General features: G+C 39.6%; 1 protein-coding gene across 1 annotated transcript in view; it reads left to right on the forward strand.

Moving 5' to 3' along the window:
* The window catches only part of LOC143899394 (intraflagellar transport protein 80 homolog), a 279,705-nt gene that overhangs the window by 66,969 nt on the left and 192,039 nt on the right, over window positions 1-20,697 (forward strand). The window contains exon 3 of the mRNA XM_077409653.1: window positions 9,425-9,565. Within this exon, the coding sequence (XP_077265779.1) occupies window positions 9,425-9,565 (141 nt within the window). The remainder of the gene's footprint in view (window positions 1-9,424; window positions 9,566-20,697) is intronic.

Consider the following 20,697-nt stretch of genomic DNA (forward strand, 5'->3'; position numbering starts at 1 on the left):
ACAGGAAGCAAAAATTACATGCGATAATAAGATTTTACAATTACTGCATAAGGAAACGTGCCTCACCTTTGAAAATATCGCAAGAAGAGAATTAGATTATTTAACAAAAATCCTCACGCAGATCAACACAATATACAAAACGTCGACAGACTCAAGGAGGGGATTAGTGGACGGAATAGGTTCAATAGCAAAATCACTGTTCGGAACGATGGATGCAAACGATGAAAAGCGCATCAACGAGCAATTACAACTGTTGGGAAACAATCAACAAACATTACACCACGTAATGCAGAATCAGATCAAAGTGACGAATGCCACCATAGGGCATATAGAGAAATTAGAAGGCATAATGGAACGAAATCGTAAACTATTAGAAAAACAATTTACAGATTACCTTAATAAGGACGAAATAAAAGAACATTTTGAAATTGGCATAGCGGTAATCACAGATCTAATCCGCGACGTCGAGAACATACTTGAATATTTGGCATGCATAAGAAAGGGAACAATGCATCCGAAATTAATGCCAGTAGAGGATATCACCTGGCAGTTGAAAGAAGCAAGTCAGCAATTGCCACCGGGATCATATTTCCCGTTTAGAGTCCACCTCGAAGACTGGTTTACGATTGAAAAACACACGACAATAAAGGCATTCTACAAGAATAATCAAATATATACCGTCTTACTTTTTTCCCTAATCACACCACCGCTCTACGATATAATGAGCGTTATTGAATTTCCTGTGCTCACGCGCAAGAATACACTCACATCAGTAAGAGTCGACAATAAAATAATAGCAGTAGACAAAGAAAGAATGACCTACATGCTTTTAGATGAAGATTATCTGGCAAAGTGTACTTCTACCAACCTACAGTACGTATGCACACAAAATACACCGGTATATCGTATAGATGAAAACGCACCGTGCGAGATACAAATGTATGTTCAACAGCAACATTACTACAAAATGTGCAAATTCAGACACACTGTTACAACACAAACAAAGTGGATTTCATTACAACGACCACACGATTGGCTGTATTCAACAGTAACTGAACAGCCAATACTTATACAATGTAATGAACACGAGGAGAAGCAGATAATCAACAACACTGGCAAAATTACGCTGGAAAAAGAGTGTAAGCTAATGACAACCGATATGACAGTACAAGCTGAAGAGACAATATACAAGACAGATATAGAGACATATTTACCCGAAGTAAATATTTTGCTTACATATGACCATGAAACGATCACATTACGAAACGAGACAACGGACGATTTAACTCAGCATCGAGCTGAATTGACAGAATTAAAAACACAAATACAAAAAATGAATACTGACCTAGAGGACGACGACCGAAATTTTTACGTCCGAAAACAATTCATATACCCAATGACAGCGAACGGTATAATTACATTAGCCATAGTAAGCACTGGAATATACGTATTAATAAAAAAGAAAAAGAACCCACGATCACCACTTACATTATACGACGAAGAAAGAGCATTTCGACCATACGGATTTCCGAAACCAATTTTAAAACGTAGTGTAAGTACTAGGTTCTAATAGAATAGTAAACGATTATACCAAAATATTGTACACGGGTATTATATAAAATGTATAATATATATAAAGAAAAAATATAGAAATGGGTACAACAAAGTATAAATTAAAGAATATAGCGAAAACTCGCGAACCTCGTTTTCTCTTTTTAACGGAGGAAGGATGTTGTAATCTAAAATTACAACGGGTAATTATTAAATTATTTATAATAAAACTATAGAATAGCCTTTCGAAAGACTTCGAGGAAATTGTCTTTCAAAAGACTTCTCAATTTACGCCGACGCGGACGCGGAAGTTCATCAAGCTTCCGCGTGAATCAAACTATTGCGATATGCATAAGAATGTGCGACAACGCATTTCGACATTCGCGGAACCGCGGAAGTTCATCAAGCTTCCGCGTTAATATTGCGAGATGCATAGGAATGTGCGACAACGCATTTCGACAATTGCGGAACCGCGGGAGTACAGCAAGATTGCGAATGCGCTCGGTCACTGACCGACCTCATTTGGGGGAACGTCGAACCCGGCGGAAAAGCGTCGACAGGGCATAACTCAAAACAATATAAGGGACCGTCGAAGAAGCCGCGACAAAGAGTAATACACCGGAGACTCTGCCCGTGCCATTCTCGTTGTCGCGTCGCGAAAAGTATACAAGGTGCGAGTAATAGTAAATACGACGGCTAAACTAAGTGTAATCGAGAAAGTGTAACAAGGCACTAAAATAAAGTTCCAGCGTAAGGTGAAAGTGAGTAAAGTTGATTTAACAACGCCTACGTCCCGTTCCACCTGCGAACCCGACCGCTTCCTAGTCTGCCCGCCTGTGCCTACCGAGTTCCAACTCGCAAGGTCAAGAAATCCCAAAAGTAATAAACGTTTTGCCGCAAGCCGTCACCGACCGGCGACGCGGCATAACAGAGGCATATCCTCTGCTGGAAATGAAGGGTCTGAAAACACTCAAGAATGCTTCCGAAGATAAATTGAAAACCAGTTCGATGTGTACCGCCTTAATTGCGAAGCAGACGAAGACTGCAACGTAACACTTTATGAGTTTAGCATTACGTCTAGTCCCTTCCTTGTAGTACAGAGGACCAGCATAGTCGACACTACATTTGTCAAACACCTTCCTAGGTATATTCACTCGGGATTCCGGAAAGTTGCCTATTAATGTAGAAGAAGTTTTTGGCGAACTTCGAAAGCAGATTACGCATTTTCGTACAATTTGTCGCACAACATTACGTGCAGAAATGAGCCAATATTTTTGGCGTATAGCAGCTAAGGTGGCTTGCGGACTAGCGTGAAATTGCGTTTCATGTTCGTGTGTTATGATGAGACGTGAGAAAGGATGATGCCCTGGTAATAACATAGGGTGTTTAGCCGCGTACGGCAAAAACGATGATCTTAAGCGACCTCCGATTTTCAATATTCCAGAATCATCCATGAAGGGATTTAATTTTATTATTTAATATGGGACTGCTTTTGTTCACCATTCCTCGACTTGCAAGCGACTTGATCTCCTCGGCAAAGTACTCGGCTTGTATTAGTTTCACTAGACGAACAATGATTTGATCAATTTCTTCCGGTAGAATGGGTTGAATTGTGTGCACCTCCGTTGCTGGAGATATTACCGAATCATTCGAAATCTTGAGTATTCTTGTATTTTTCAAAAATTGCAACATGTATGCGACGACTCGAACGAGTCTTGTGAATTTCGAATATCGGTTAAAGAAATCAAGACCTTCTGTGCTTGTTAAGGTCGTCGCGATCGTTTTGGATCATCTTTCCGGCAATTCTTCAGAAAGTATAGGAGGTGAAACTTGTGGCCATTGCTCTTTGTCATAACTCAGCTAGATGGGTTCTGTCCACCATATTCTTAGCCGAGCCAGAGTATTAAGCATGAAGGTGCGTGTCCACCTGCGAGTAAGAACTCTCGAGAGCAAAAAGAGAGAAAGAGAAAGAGACTCTCGAGAGTATCTCTCTCTCTCTCTCTCTCTTTCTTTTTGCTCTTGAGAGTTCTTACTCTCAGGTGGAGACGCACCATGACGCCTTTCGATAGAGGATCCGCAGGATTGTCCTCACTGCGAATATGATTTCAATATTGAATTGGAGTTAATTGTTGTATTTTTTTTATCCTGATCGCTACAAAGATAGACCAGGAGCGACTGCAAGATTGTAGCCATGCTAAAACGATTTTAGAATCCGTACCGAGAGATAAAAAATCTATTTTGCAATTAAGATATTTTGAAATCTTGTCATATAGTTGTGCTAGTAACAAAGCTGCATTTAGCTCGAGACGGGGGAGAGATAAGTTTTTCAGTGGTGCTACTCTAGACTTTGAACATAGGAGGTTTGTGAAGTGTTCCTCTGTGGCAGAAGTAGAACGCAAATAGATACAGGCTCCGTATCCGACTTCGCTAGCATCAGAGAACCCGTGTAATTCCAAACGTGTGGGTTGCTCAGTTGTTATAACTCTTTGCGGAATACTTATATCTCTTAGCTTTTGTAACTCTCTCTCGTATTGTTTCCATTTCGTGTTCAAAGCCAAAAGTATGGATTCATCTCAATTAAGCTTGAAACGCCAAAGATCTTGCATGATAGTCTTAGCCACCAATGTAACTGGGCCTAGTAATCCCAGAAGGCCTAGTAATAAAAAATTAAAGCAATTCTGGATAGGATGCTTCTCTTCGTGGGAATTTCAAGTAGTGGTAGACAGTTGATACTGGAGAATTTGAATTTGACAGAATTGTAATCCCATATGATGCCCAGAGTGCGTCTTCCTGTTTCCTTGTCAGCTGCTAAAATAAATTCTTTTTGATTGACCAAAGATTTTTCACCTTGTAAGAAGGGTTTGTTGAACGCCTATTTTCTCAGTTCAAATTTTTCTTCTTGCAATAATTGGGTAAGTTCATCTTTAATCGTTAAGGGGGGGGGGGAGACTCGTATCTTTGACCTTTTTTTTGATAATTTTTTATAAAGAACTGAAAGTATTTATTGAATCCTAGTAAAATACATGATAATGGCTGCATTCCGATATTCACTGTCAGTACTGCAAATCTATATTTTACGTCACGTATACTATAGATTTTTAGTACTGAAAGTTGCTGACAGTGAATTTCGGAATGCAACCAATGTTGACAATCAAATGTATAAGAAAAAATTTTTTTATAGTAAAAAAAATACAAAATGGCGGCGCTGCAGCTGCTCGAAGTTGTCGTCTAGATTTTGCGCGGGAGAATGCCCAGGTCCTTGTAATAAACTGAAATCAACGAACCAAAATTTTTTTGTTAAATTATGATCCTCCGATGCGCATAAACCTAAATTTAGCAAAAAAACATTGAAAAATAGAGGACGTTTTAAAAAAATTTCACGATTTTTTAAATAAACAAATAGCCAAAAATAATATTTATTATAAAAATTTTAATGTATGTTTAGGTTCATGCTCATGCTAATAAGTTAACAAATATCTGTGCAAAATTTCAAGTCAATCGGTTGATTAGATTTTGAATGACATTCTCCGGCGCGCGAAAAAATACGTTTTGAGAAAAACGCGTTTAAAGTTTTTGGTCTACAAAAGTTGTGTTCCGAGATACTTACAGCTCTCAAAGCTCAGTCTGCAATGCCAGGGCCGTACATTTACTGTTCAAAGAACTAACCAGCAGACTTATTTGGCCAAGAAATCAAAAGGTACAGCGTCCACGCAGCGCGTTCATTTACCTGCTCGCGGCACATCTGGAGCTCATCACTTTGTTGACTTCTCAGGGACCTTTAGCGTTGTGTTTTGGCTTTAATACTTTGGGAATATGTTCTTCAGATAGTAAATAAATTTTTTAAGTAAAAAAAAAATGCAAAAAAATTTCATAAGCTACGAGTCTCCCCCCTTAAGGCTTCTTGCAGTGTATCTGCCCCGGAGACCAAATCATCAATGTAAAAGTCTCACAACAGTATCTCGGATGCAATTAGATAACGTTCTGCATAATCTTCAGCTAATTTTCTCATAGCCTTGATTGCCTCGAATGCTGCGGAAGACGTACCGTATGTCACTGTGAGTAACTCGTATATTTTGATGAGCTCGTTAATTGCTTTGCGCCAGAAAATACGTTGGAGAGGTGTGTGTGGCGGATTAATTAGTATTTGCCTGTGCATCTTGACTACATCGGCCGTCAGAGCAATCAAAAAAGTGCGGAATCTCGCTAAAATGGAGAAGAGATCTTCTTGTAGGTTAAGGCCGACCATTAATGCATCAATCAAGGAAATACCAGTCTTGGATAAACCGTTGAACACTACTCTGAATTTAGTAGTCATACTTGTTTCCTTTCTTACTGCGTGATGTAGTAGGTAGTAAGATTGATTTGGAGTGGATTCCATCAAACTATCCACTTCGCGCATGTGTCCTAAGTCAATGTACTCTTGCATGAACTTCTTGTACTCAGAGTACATATCGGGTTGGGTTATAAGACGCGTCGCTTTTAGTGCCTTGAAGCGTCGTAAGGCTATGTTCTTAGAATTGCCTAGTTTATCAAGTTTGTCTTGTTTTATTGGTAATTTGACGATGAAACGTCCTTCAGAATTTCGCCGCAATTCTTTCAAGAATAGCTCCTCGCAGGCACGCTCTTCACTTGTTAGTGTATGTGAAGAAATGTTGTGCTCTACTTCCCAGAAACGATTTAACTTATGACTTAAATCATTGGATATAGTTAAATGAAAGTTAACCGAATGAGTTGGTCCAGCCATGTCAATCGCAGTACAGCCTAATACTACCCATCCAAAATGAGTTTTTTGTAAAATCGGTAGATTTTTAGATTATTTGATTTGGCCAGTACATATAATACTAGACGGTACGTTAAAGTTTGGATCTGCTAATTTTATGTTTTTAGGTATCACGAAATTTTTGATGAATAGCAAATTTTGCGGTAGATGTTGGGTTATTTTTAATAATACTACGCAATCTTCTCGCTAAAATTATTGAAACGTGATTTAACGCATACATTTACGAAACTCTTAACACGAACTATTCCTTCCATGACGCCTATCACTGACGATTCAAGCAATTTTTCCCTGAGCTGCAATTTATCAGCAAGCTCTTGCGTTATAAAATTCATTTGAGAACCGCTATCAAGTAGTGCGCGACAAGAAAAGGGTTTGTTGTTAGAATCATAATTATTTACAATGGCCGTAGACAGCAAAACGCTCAACGGACGATGACTTGAAATGCATTGTGTGGAAACTGGAAATGGAGCATCTGTTGATTTATCAGGAGACGTGTTTGTATTCGATGACGATTGATCTGAGTTATCTATGGTAGACGTATGTAAGAAGGTGTTATGCTTTTTGCTGCATTTTCTGAACAGTATTATTTGTTGCGTTGTTATGAGTTTTACTGTGAATTGACTCTAAAGCTTGACAACTAAAGCTTGACAAGTTTTGGCAGGCTTTATTCGTAGCTATATCGAGCTTAAAGAAACTATTATATGTGTTGGCAATAGATTAATAAGGCGAGGAATCAGTAAAAGAAAATGAATTGTGGCGCGAACTTAATACCTTATTAGAATCGATTATACTCTCGAAAACTACGAGAGCAACTGAACACGATCGTGCGGAAACGCGACCACACAACATACACACATACATAGATCGTCGCACGCAGTTACAATATGTGGTGTGACGTGAGTTCGTAAACGCACCTAAAAGTAATACAAAAAAAATATCGTGATAAGAAGGAATATAAACAAAGAAAGTGCGAAAGCATTTCGGTTACTCCAACAATATGAATAATTAAATCATTTCAAGATTTAGTAGGCCTATTAAGAGCCTTGAGAGCGCGTAAGTGCTTAAGAATAGTGTCGAATAACTCACGCAGAGCTGAATGATTTTCTTTGTTAAGAGCTGGTACACCAAATATGGCTCTGATGTGTTTCTGTATAATCCAACGTTTATTGTCAAAACGTTCCTTGACGGCTGTCCATGTATCATGTTTGAGCAGTTTGGTTGTGAGAAACGGAGCAGGAGAGAAACGGGTTTATTCACTTGCAGTTGTTAGTCTTTTATAATGCTTTATTTAGCAGAACTATATAATGCGCGTGTTCAACAACTGATTTTTCTATTGCGACTGACTAGACGTACGGCGAGACCAACCGGCTCGAGCTTCCGCGTGCTCGCGCATGCCAACGAGGATAGATCCGGCGCTCGTCTCGATTCACACTTGTATCAGTATATCGATAGGCGTGATCGATGTACAGTCGTGCACATCGCAAGATATCATGGAAACGCGATTAACATTTGATTTCAACATATCATAATAATTATCCATTGTTGTGTCTATGGACTTTATAATTTCCGCAGCCTTGTCTTTTAATGAAAAGCGTAAGTAGTGAAACTTTTCAATCTTAGTTAGATCTTCATTTTGATGGATTATAGCTTTTTGAAAGTGTCTTGGTATGAATACCAATCCTCGTAAGAACCTGAAACAACTGGCAAAAATATCTTGGGAAGCCTATAACCTAACCTCTTTGTTAGATTGACATGTAGACTGTGCGTGTGTCTTGCGACTTGCGTTCTGCGTCTTATGTAGATAGGCCTATAAGTAAGAGACCAATGCTACAGTTTTCGTTGCGTCCCTCCAGCAGTTCGCGCAATTAAATTGAATTGCGAAAAGAACTCCCGCAGCGGAACTGCCCCGTCGAATGTATCAGGATTTAGTTTATAACCTAAATCTGTGCGCGCGTCACTATCCCGTGTGTTCGCGGTTCACGACTCCAAGTCGCTGGAAGCTCTTAACTCGGAAGGACTTAACTGATTTTAGGAGTTTTCCTGAAGACGCAGGAATTCTCCTCTTCCTGTCGTCGCAACGCTGCGAACTCCGCCTCCTTCCGCGCCTGCTCCTCTCGCAGCCGGCGAATTTTCTGTTGCGCGGCCTGCAACGCTATCGCCGCTTCTACGGAAGGCTTTGGTGTATCCGTCCGAGCCTTTTTTCTCGTCGGCGCCGTCGCTGCCATTATGTCCGTTGTTGTTTGTCCTATCCTGGACAATCTCCCAAAATGTTATGCCTGGAACTTACTCGCGCTTCGCACACTGCCACTCGCGTTCGCGCACTTCCAAACTCGTGGAAATAAAAGGAGACAAGCTAGCGGAAAAATACTGCTTCATTCAGTAAGAGTACAGAACGTTCGTTCGACTCAAAGTCTTCACTTCCAATCACCATGGCATTGTTTTTCAACCGCTCGTCGTTAAGCGGACGCCTTGCAACTCGTTGCATACCGGTGTCTCCGTATGGACTCGGAGCGGGCGCAACAATATTTAAAAATCTCTTTTAATATTTGATGTAGAAAAAAATAAAGACAATTTTATTATATAATATGACTCCAAGCAATTGAACCCATTAAACATTTCATCCGTTTAACCATTTTTTAGATGTGACTGTTGTATCTCCGCTGAACTTAAGGTATAACTTAAGGTATAACAGACACTTTTGGTCACGCTGTCCATGTCGCAGGCGCTTACACTTGATGCAAAACACTGCCACGTCTCTTGATATTGATCAAGAACATGTTATCATTTTGTAGTTTTCGTCAACTCCATTTGTATAGCTGTGCTTTTAAAAATCATACATATTTTGATGAATTAAAATATATAAATAGGATGAAATTTTTAAAAATATAATATTCGCAGAATACAATTTCTATTGTATTTTTATAAATTAAAAAACTGTTTTATTCGTTAAAAAATAGTAGGATTTATTTCATAAATATAAATTGTAAAATAATTTCTATTCTGTATTTATATTACATATTTAGTGCAAAAATTAATTTGCTTGCAATTTGTATTGTATGTTTTAGAAGTAAAGTAAAAACATTTTTAACACAGGTATGGGACGCTGCCGGTCATCTACTATACAGTAGTAATGTTGGTGATCATCCTGTGACAGCAATTAGCTGGTGCCACTCTTCTAGCAGTTATTTTGCTGTTGGATCTTTTAATACAATCAAGCTTTGTGATAAAAATGGGGTAAGATTAATTTTATAACATACGTATACACACACATGCATAGTTATTAGGTAATCTATAGAGAATGTGTATTTGCAATTTTTTGCCATATTAACAAAGTGGATGCATTTAAAAATTAATTTAAAAAAAAAGAAGTAGATTGTTTCTAGCACATTTTGAGCTATATGAAATAATGTGTGAATGTTTAAGCATTTTAAAAAAGAAGTTGAATATAGTATAGTTCCTGCGCAAATTACAATAAACAATGCATCTGCGTATCTCAAATAAAAGTATTTCTTAGTTATACAGTTATTATATAGCTTTATTTTCGATCTTATTCTGACATTTCTTATACTACAAATAAAAAAACATAATAAAACTGTATATTTTATAATAAACTAATAAGTATAGGCTCTCCTGATTAAATAAGGAAAAGTGAAAGAGGCAATCGGAGCCACGCGCGGTAATTATTGCGCAATCAAAATATAGTCAATAAGATAAAATCTATTAGTCAATACATATTTGGACGTTTCGACACTTTCTTTGTGTCATCTTCAGCGTTTAAACAAATTAATATACATAAAAAATACAAACAATATAAATCAACAGTTAAACACGATAAAATGATATAGGTCGATCAGTATAGTTTACGCTAGGTGATTGTTTTTTTTTCACCTAGCGTAAACTATATGAAATCTGATAAATGCGATGCACGAAAACTTCCTGCGCGAAACGTAGACTTAATTTAAATGATATAGTAATAATATAATTTATTTTCCAAAATAATAAAAAAATTCAATGTAGAAAATTACATTAAGTGCACTATTTAATAAAATAGCAATATTTTGAAGCAATTAACGACCTATAATTTTTAAACTACAGCATATAACTTTAGAGAGGCTGTAATTTGAAGATGATAAAAAATTTTTCTAAAGTGGCGTTTGATATGTTTACTTACAAAACAAGATTATAAGCCATGGATGGTTAAAAATTTATTCATTCGTTAAATCATTTTATATTTGCTATAGACGATCATATGCCAAAGATTGCATTAATTACTTATATTTACATTTTTGTTTCATGTGTTGTACCTCAAACTTGATGGCCAGGTACTTTAATAAGGTAACTAAAAGAGATTTAGCAGTAAAAATAAGTAAAAAATGTAGTTTTTTTACCACTTTTTTGAAAAAAATTTAATGTTTAAAAGCTTTAAGCAACTAAATATTAAGTTACAGCGCCTGTTCTTCAAGGGTCTTTATTTGAGAGTCCGTAGAACGAATTTAAGAGATAAGAGTAAATTAAAATCTTTGACTTAAAAAATTACCACCCTAGCCTCCACGCATACACTTTTCACGCGAAACAAGGTGCTACATGGGTTTACAACTTTTCACGCGTGAAAAGCCCACACATGTGCTTTGCAAAGCACACTATGTGTCTAATGTGTAAGACGACGCAAGTCCCACGGTCTCGCTTCCGAGAAGGAGCGCGCCGTCAAATTCACTAAATATATCTCAAATTCACAAAATATAGAAATCGGTAAAAGGTATTACTGGTACTGAATGGTAGCTCGACCAGGTATGTCTTCCCAAAATTCGGTATGGGCGCCAGGCGCGAATACTCGCACTATGGTACACTAAATCCAAGCCAACGCTAAATACACTAATATCTCAGTCGTGAATTCTTAGTAATTCAGATTGCTGTTAGATCTCGGATAGAAGAAGAAGAGAAAGTGCAGCAATTAGCACACACAAAAATAGTATAAACAATAAAAATAATATATTTCATAATTCATAAGGGAAAAGTATATAAAAAGCTGTTTCGTGGATCTCAATAATGTAGTAACGACTCCCGTAACGCATTCCGCAACAAATAACACAACAACGAATACCGTCTGACACTACAATTAATAGCGCAAATAATATCTCGCCCTTACGCGACGATACCTCGCTCGCAATACCCATGACTATACGCGACGTCTCGCAAATAGTCCCGTAATGATTCCGCGAAGGATATCTCGCAGTCCCGCGACGATACCTCGCGAAGTCCGCAATACCAAACGCGATAGGTGCCTTGCACATCAAGACTTGATTACGCGAAACGTATTTCACAGTTCCGCGACAATACTGTCCGAATAAGCGCGGAAGACACCTCGCCCAAATGACTCCGCGAACGACCGCTCACAATCACGCGACAATGCCTCGCGAAATCCGCAATACCCAAAATAGGTGCCTCGCACATCAAGACCTGATTACGCGAAACGTATTTCCCAGTTCCGCGACAATACTGTCCGATAAGCACCGAAGGACACTTCGCCAAAGACACAAGACGCGATTACACGAAACATATCTCAATACACAAGACGCGATTACGCGACACATATATCAATACACAAGACGCGAGTACGCGAAACATATCTCAATACACAAGACGCGACTACACGAAACATAATGCTCGAATAATACATAACGAATTTTATGCCGCCTCGCGGGACGGTCATACGCAACTCCGAATCTCAGAATTCGACAATTATGCTCCCGCATTGCGGGACGGAATGTATTACGTGGCTCTAATTACGCGGTGATTGTCGGTCACGTGCGATTCTCCGAGAAGGGCGATCACGTTTTACTTTCTCGGCCGGGCCCTCCGTCAGTATCTCTTTCGGTAATTATTCACGGTAAACATGCTTCCCGCAACACTGCGCGATTCCCGGAAAAGCCTCGGCCGCGAGAAGAATCTTACTTGTTACCAAAATGCTCGAGTAGTGGCCTTAGAATTTCCTTGTTGCAAGCTCGGCAACCGGTGCTTCCCGGGATGTCGTCACGCCACGCCGACACGACAGTGACGATCCTCTGGCCCAGGGGGACCACGCTGGGCCCGCACGCCTGCGCGCCGTGGTTGCAACCCCTCCTTGTCGATCAGCCCTTCGCGCGCGCTGCGTCCAATCCAAGCGTCTTCCGCTCCTGTCGGCGCCCCTTGTGTCTTCCACGCCCGCCGGCGGTATGTTTGAAAAATTGCTATAAGTCCGGCTGTCCAGGCCGCTTTTAGGCCGGTAACTCGATTGCCATGCATGGCTACGTCGACCGGTAGGCAGTATCCCGTGGGCGATAGGGTCGTTCCACACCCTTGGCTGGAATCTCGTCGGAGTGTCCCCCTGCTTGCATCCTCCGTGAGCGGGTTTCATCTCAGCGTCGTTGGGGCTGAGCGCTTGCCCTGCGAGACACTCCAAGCGGTATCGGCAATGGGCCCAAGCGTGACCCGTCGCCCAACTCCTTCGTAGAACGCCTCCTGACAGTTCCCGCGGTGCAACTCAAGCCGTTACAACTCCTCTTGGCTATCTACTCGGCATCTGCAATTCTCGCAAAATAAGATAGTTCCTAATAAATTATGACGCGGTCGCCCCGCTCCTCTCGGGCGGAGGCGACACCCCGAATGTTCCCTTGGTCGAGCTACCGTCTGGACAGGGGACGTGACCTTGTCACGTCACAAATGGTAGTGGAACCCTCCGCAGGGGGAGGGCGGAACCTACTGCCTCTACACATACACTTTCCACGCGAAACGAGGTGCCACGTGGGTTTACAACTGTCCACGCGTGGAAAACCCATGCATATACTTTGCAAGGCACGTTATGTGTCTAGTTTAACGGTAGTGGAGTCCCACAAATAATGCCACACAATTTAAAATACAGTATTACTGGATTTTTGGATAGGGAGATTTTTTCCGGGAGCTCATTTTTGGGGAGGATTTTTCTGGGGAGATTTCTTCCTAGAACCAATTATTCGTGTATGTCTGCGGTGTTGGAAACTCAAGACAATCCTTGGGTTTGTTAGGCCCAAGGAATTGCGCGGATCAATTCCCTCTGCGGGACACTCAGGGCTCGGCTGACTCAAACACTCTCCCTAAAACAAGCGATTACTCACTGCGCCACTGTTATCGCTCTACTTTGCGCCTCTCCCGGGAAAAAAAAATTATATATAATTATATATAATTATATATAAATATATATGATTATATGTAATTATATATGAAATTTAGTGCTTTATATAAAATTATATATAGATCCATATATCATTATACATGGGCATATATAATTCCAAATATAACTAGATATGAACAATAGATCATATATGTACTCATGTATGAATACATATAAGATTCATATGGAAGTATATACATATAACCCTATATAATTATATATGATGATATATAATTATATAAAAGCGATTAAAATATATTTAAATATATATAAATGTTTCATATACAATTTGACATGATTATATATGAATTCATATAATTTATATATCAATCAATCAATCCTTTATTCTCTCCCCTTCCGGAGTTGGAAAGGCGTTTTATTCCGGGCAAACGTTCCCAAACCCTTACCTATTCTATCATATAAACATATACTACACATTTCACATAGCGTTTTATAGGGACGTACCCAACCCTTTACATAAATCCCTTAACCCAACTTATTTATCACCTGGCCTTTTTACGACCTTACAATATTCTATTATTCATCCCACCCCTTCTAGGACTTTTTCTCTCTCTTCTTCTTTTGCTCTGTTCCGTCCTCGTCCGTGCTCATCAGCAGATGGTCCTCCATCTTCTCTACAATCTCGTCCTCCGCCGACTTCCTGGTCTCCCCACTTTCCTCCTCTTTCCTTTCCTTTCTCTTTTCCTTCTCTTTTCCTTCTTTGATCCTATCTTCCACCGACTTATCTGCATCTATCTTTACCTTCATCTTTCTTTCTTCCTTCCTTCTCGCTTCCAGTACTTTCCTGCTATCTTTTTCGCTTCCCATCTTTACGAAGATTGTTATCCAATCTCTTCTATGTCCTATCTGGTTTACCTCCTTTACCTCTACCCTCACCTTAAGCCCATCTGTAAAAAGTTGCTTCACCTTATTCAAATTCGAGCTACCTCCTTCCCATCTCTTCTTCTCGACTTTAATTATCACATTCTTCTTTCTTTTTTCATCGTCTTTTTCTTCTTCTTCTTCGTACCATCATTTTGTTTTACATACCTTACTATTTTCCTAATTTTCCTCCTCACTCTCGTTTCTCTTCCTTTTACCTGAGCATTGTTCGAGTCTGTATACCTTCCTTTTTAGCTTCTTTATTTCCTCTTTTATTTCCCTTATCTCCTCCTTGTACTCCTTCATCACCTTCACCATTCGTTCTTTCGCTACCATCTCTATCGCCTCTTTGTCGATTGCCATCGTTCCTTTGCAAATTAACTTTCGCTCCATCCTTATTCCTTCACCTCCTGCTTATCTGAAATCAAAAGACATTTATTTAATCTCTCTGTTTAGCTATATCATTGTACTCGCTTGCCTTCTTTTCCTTTCTAATTCCGCCATCCACTTTTCTTCTTCACCCTTGTTACGTCCTGTTGACTCCACGATTTCCTTCTTTCGTGGAATCACTCATCTCATCACACAAAACAGACGGAAACCATAAAATAGCGGCTATCAATTGACGAAGCGGATGCATTCCAACTGTCATCGCTCATTAAATGGTAAATGACGAAACCTTCCAGAAGACTCAAACCTAATAAAATAGGCAAATTATAGACTTGTTTGTCACATCCCATCTAATTCTACGAAATGAAGCACAAAATTTCAATTATTACGAAATTTCATGGCAAAGGGCGCAATAAATTAAAAACGCCATAAGGATCTGGGTGACCTCTCGGGTCACGGAAGGGCTAATCTCACGCTTCTCCGTGAAACGCAGATTTGACCTAAGACCCACGCTTCGCGGCGATTGATAAAATTAAGACTCTGGAAGGGACTGTCAAAGGGCAAGATGATAACGTACTCGCCAATGAATAGCCGCTAATTAAAAATTGCTCATAGGCAACGACGATTTTTGGGGAAAGTCACCACGGGATAGGCGGAAAATTGAAACATACGTCACGATCAGAAGAGAACTCTACCCAATCAAATCGGATTAAAACATAATCCCGCCTCCTTAATTTTGTATAAAAATCGCGATTTTGCGCACTTGAACTCACTTCTGATCCAGTCCGAGACGTCTTAAAATTATATTTACCAGCCGTACTTGTCAACTATCATCCAGTTGTATTCCTCAAGTGAAACTAAATTTCTGTCGCGTCGCGAGTCGATTCTGTGCGCGTCAAGACACATCACAGAACCGAGCCGAACCTACCTCCGGGAGAATCCGGCGCAGTCACCTCAGAGATTCCCCAATCACAGCCGTCAACAGTAAGCCCGAGATACCCGCTCGGTTATCTATATACATCCCTACAGTATACATATATATATGTGTGTGAATACCATACATGAGAACACGTATATATATTTATATATTTATATAAAACCGTCTTTAAAACTCCTTCTTTTTTTCAAATTCAAAATCATAAAATAATTTTAGTGAAGTCGAAAATTCACCGCCGCAAGTCCTTGGGGATAACTATCCGCAATCGGCTATTTCGGAACAGGCGCGCCCGCATAGTGGAGCAACAGCTCCTAGCTTCCTTGTTAACACGCGAACAGTCTCCGCATATCGAACTCGCTATCCCCGATTCTCCCTCTTCCCGATCTCCTTCATCTGCCTGTTGTTCCCTTGCGTATCGGGTGTTCCCCGATACCCCAGAATCTTCCCCCCCCTTTTTTGAACCTTCCTACTCTCCAGTTCCTTCCGAGGAACTTGCGGAGTTCCGGGAGAGATCACCCTGCAACTTTTCCCCTGTTCCTTTCGGCGGAATTCCTTCCCCCTCTAGTTCCACCACCCTCTATCGCGACAGATCACCCTCTCCCTCCTTTTCTGACTCGAGTATCGAAGTACTCGAGGAATCCTCCCCGCGTTCCCCATCCCCTACTATAGAAATAGTATATGAATGTATAAATTTATAACTAATCGCTAATCAACCATTGTATCGTAATCATAACCCCTTACGTAATCATGAATTTATAACTAACTATTTCTCTAGAATAAATTTAAATATTTTATTCCGATAACTATGTTATTAAATTAATGTTTGAACCCTCGTTTTATATATTCACGCATACATAGTCAACACTTATTCTTTGCAATCTACTCACCAAATGTATCGTTGACGAGCAGAATATCGATCTTTATAAAAATTCTCCCCCATCTTCCGAATTTGTACCAGAACGAATGTCAATCTACTCACACACACACCACACTTCTACGTATTATTATATACAATAATGATTCCTTAATTTGTAATAATATTTGTCTATTTCTTTTACAATAAATGTTCCAATTATTTGATTAAAATAAACGCAATGTTTATTTATTTATAAATAAGACCTCACCCCTCACTACCTCTCTAAATCGCACAAGGTCCGATCCCCGGTAATAGGGATATTATCCTTGACCGAAAACAGGACCGCGAGTGCACGAAAACTCTCAGTAGGCGTAATAGCGTCCCTTCTGGATGTTGACCAACGACTAGAGTTTTCCCGGAAAGTGCATTCGACTCGAGGCACGCGCCCTTCCAGCGTGAACTCGAGATACCATAGAGATCTCGTTACGTCTTCCTTTACCCCCTCCCTCGGATAGCCTATCCTTCGCTATCCGTCGAACCAATGTACCTAAATTTCGGGGTTCTGACGTAACACCCTTGCTGTCTAGTATTCTTTTGATTTTTTCGCTAATTCCTTCTCTTTCCTCTCTTTCTTCGTCTCTTGTGCACCATTTTAAAACATGCTCCCATGATTCTGCCTCCGCGCCACATATCCTGCAGCCTGTTTTTTCTATTGTCTCCCAGTATCTTCCGCTTCTCATCTTGTTACCTAATCTGAATCTTGCTATCCTAATCATAGATTGTTCTTTTCCTTTTCTTTCCAGGTATTCAGGTTTTCTGTTTTCTACTATCTCCTTGTACCATTTGTTGTATCTTGATTCCCTTATCCTTTCGTCCTTCTCTTGAATCTGAATGTCCCTCTTTCCATTAATTCCTCAATGCTACTCCATCTCTCCCCTCTTTTTCTCTCATTTCTATAACTGCATAACCTCTTTGCTCGTAAAAGCTCTTTCTTTTTTCTTCCCATTTTGACTTTTCTTTCTTGTCCTTTTTTCTTATTTCCCTCCAGCACTCTCTTGCAATCTCATTTCTTTCTCCTCTCTCCAATTTTTCTTCATACTTCATCGCCTTTTTACCAGCGTTTATTCTTACTTTATCTCTTTTAGTTTCCTCTCTTATCATATATCCGGGCGTATTCCAGTCCAGACCTAACGTCCACCTTATATACCTTTCGTGCATTTTTTCTATTTTCTCTCTTTCTTTTCATCCCCATACTTCTGCTCTATATAAGGCTATGCTTGCAACCAGCGAATCATATAACTTGATCCTTCTTATCCAGTCTCCTCCAAATAACCTTTTTCCTATTCCCCATATCTGTCTCATTGCTATGGTCGCTTTCCTTACTCTTTCATTTATATGCGCGTCTTGTTCTCCGTTCTTTTGGAATGTGTAGTCTAGATAGCAGAATTCTTTAACCTCTTTTATTTCTTTTTCCTTCCAACTCCACTTTACTTTCTTCATTTTACCTCCTCCCTTCCTAAATCTCATTACTTTTGTTTTCCCTACATTAACTCTAAGCTTCTTTCTGTCAAAGTATCTTTTTAGTCTTTTCAGCATTCTCTTCATTTCCTCTTTCTTCTCTGTTACAGCAACTATGTCATCCGCGTACGCTAACGTCCAGAATTTTATTTTTCCTACAATTATCCCTCCATCTTGTCTTTTCTTCATTGTCTCTTCTATGTCTGCCAGCAGAAGTATGAAGAGCATAGCGCTCAGCGGGCATCCTTGCCTAACTCCTTTGACCAGAAGCACTTTCTTTTTTCCCCTTTTACCCTTACCACACATCTTGTCTCTTCATACAGATCTTCTATCCTCGTCCTCAATTGCTCGTTGATTCCCTCTTTCTTCAGGACTTCCCATATTTTTTCTCTGTCCACTGAATCGAATGCGGCTTTCAGGTCTATAAATGCTGCTACTAGTTTCCCTTTTCTCTTGCTTATAGCTTTCCCAATCACATAGTTCAGCGTGTATATATTCTCCATTGCTCCTTTCTTTTTTCTGAATCCTGTCTGTCTTTCTGGTAGCATCCCCTTCTCTTCTACCTCTCTCTCTAGCCCCTTAGCCAAAATTTCTGCATATATTTTGTAACTTGTATTCATTAGTGTCACCCCTCTGTAATCTTGCGCTTCCTTTCCTTCTCCTTTTTTTACTATTGGCATTATTATTCCTTCTTTCCAATCTTCTGCTATCTCTTCCGTTCTTTATCACCTACCTCCCATATTTTTTCTCTCAGTCTCTCGCCTTCATAGATCCATACCTCGTTTGCCAGTCCATCCGTGCCTGTAGCTTTCTTTTCTTTCATTTCTTTGATTACTTCTTCCACTTCTTCTTTTTTTATTCCTCCCTGCTCTTCTTTATTCCCTATTCTTTTCTCTCTCCTCCTATCCTTTTTACGCGGCTTCGTCATAACTTCATCCAGTAATTTGGTGAAGTGTTTATTTTACTGGTCCTCCGTTATCTCTTCGCATACCTCTTTCTTGCTTTTTCTTTGTCTGTTTATAAATTTCCATACTTCCGTTTTATTATTTGCTTCTCTCGCTTCCTTCATTACTCTCTCCTTTTCTGATTCCTTCTTTTCTCTTATTTTCTCCTCATATTCCTTCTTCTTTGCTATGTACTTCTTTTTGTCTGCCTCTCTTCTTCTCCACCTCGCTAGATTCTCACGTGCTTCCTTCCTTAGTTTTGCACATTCTTTATCCCACCATCCGTTTTTTCTTTTTGCTCTCCTGTCTTCTCTTATTTCTTTCTACTCTGCGGCTGGTTTTGTCGTTTTCTTTATTTCTTCCAGCATTTCCTTTATGCTCGTACTTTCTATCTTCTCTTCTTTCATTCTTTCTTTGTACCTTTCTTTTCCTTCCCTCGACCAATTCATTATTTTTCTCACTCTTCTCTCCTCTTCTCTTCCATCACTTGTTCCTTTTATCTTTATTGTAACGGGTTGGTGATCTTAGTCTACAGTCTCTCCAATCTTTACTTCCACTGTTTTTTCTCATACCTCCTGGTTTCCGATTATATAGTCAATTACCGACTCTCCTCTTCCTCCTGTAAATGTAAACTCTCCTTCGGTGTCTCCTTTTGTTCCGTTCAATATTCCTAATCCTCCTTCCTCAATAAACCCCAGCAGTTTCCTTCCTTCTGTGTTAATTTCTTTCTCCTTCGATTTTCTCTTTTCCCCCATTATCTCTGTTAGGCCTCCTTCTTCCCCAACTCTTGCGTTAAAGTCACCTCCTATTATTATTTGCTCCCCTAATCCTCCCTCGTTTGTGAAGTCCTTTATATACCTTATTTTCTTCTCAATATCATTGTTCACATATACCGCTATAATCTTCCATGTTCCCTCCTTCGTCTTTGCTATTCTTTCTACAATTCCTTCCTCTTCTCTCTCTTCTGTTTCACCTGCCACTATTTCCTTCTTAACACCAATTATTATCCCTCCTCTTGCTCTTCCTCTCTTTTTTTCTTTTGTCGCAGGCTGGCATTTCCATACGTACTTATCTGATAACATTCCTTTGATTTTGCGCCAATCTTTTTGCTCTACCCACGTTTCTAGCATCGCTATTATATCCCAGCTTTCCATTTCTTTCCAGAATTCTTCGTTTTTTCTCTTTAGTCCAGCTATGTTCCAGAAGCCTATGCTTAATGTACTCTTTTTTTCTTCATATTTCTTGCTCTTTTCCTTGTTCCCTCTCCATATTTCTTCTCCTCTTCCTCTGCTTCTTATGTCTCTTCTCTCGTTTTCCTCCTTCTCTTTTATACTACTTTCGAAACCCACTCTCTTCCTCCAATTTCCCCTTACTTTCGTTCCATTTCATCTCTTTATTATCTACCCACATCTTCTGGTATCCAATCGTGGTTTTCTTTTCTGCCTCTCTTTCTTCCTTTGCTACTCTTCTTATCTTTTTTTGTATCTGTCCTTCCAGTTTAGTTAGATCGTCGTCCAGATAGCATTCATATTTTTTACCCAGTTCTTTTCTTTTTGTCATTATTTCTCTTTTGTCCTCCCAGCTCTTACATTTCATCACTGTCATTTTATTACTTCCTTTTCCTATTTTATGCACTTGTTTGATAGCTATTTTCAT

This window comes from Temnothorax americanus, unplaced genomic scaffold (genome assembly GCF_048541705.1).
Source record: "Temnothorax americanus isolate GAGA-0224 unplaced genomic scaffold, ASM4854170v1 Scaffold27, whole genome shotgun sequence".
NCBI lineage: Eukaryota > Metazoa > Arthropoda > Insecta > Hymenoptera > Formicidae > Temnothorax > Temnothorax americanus.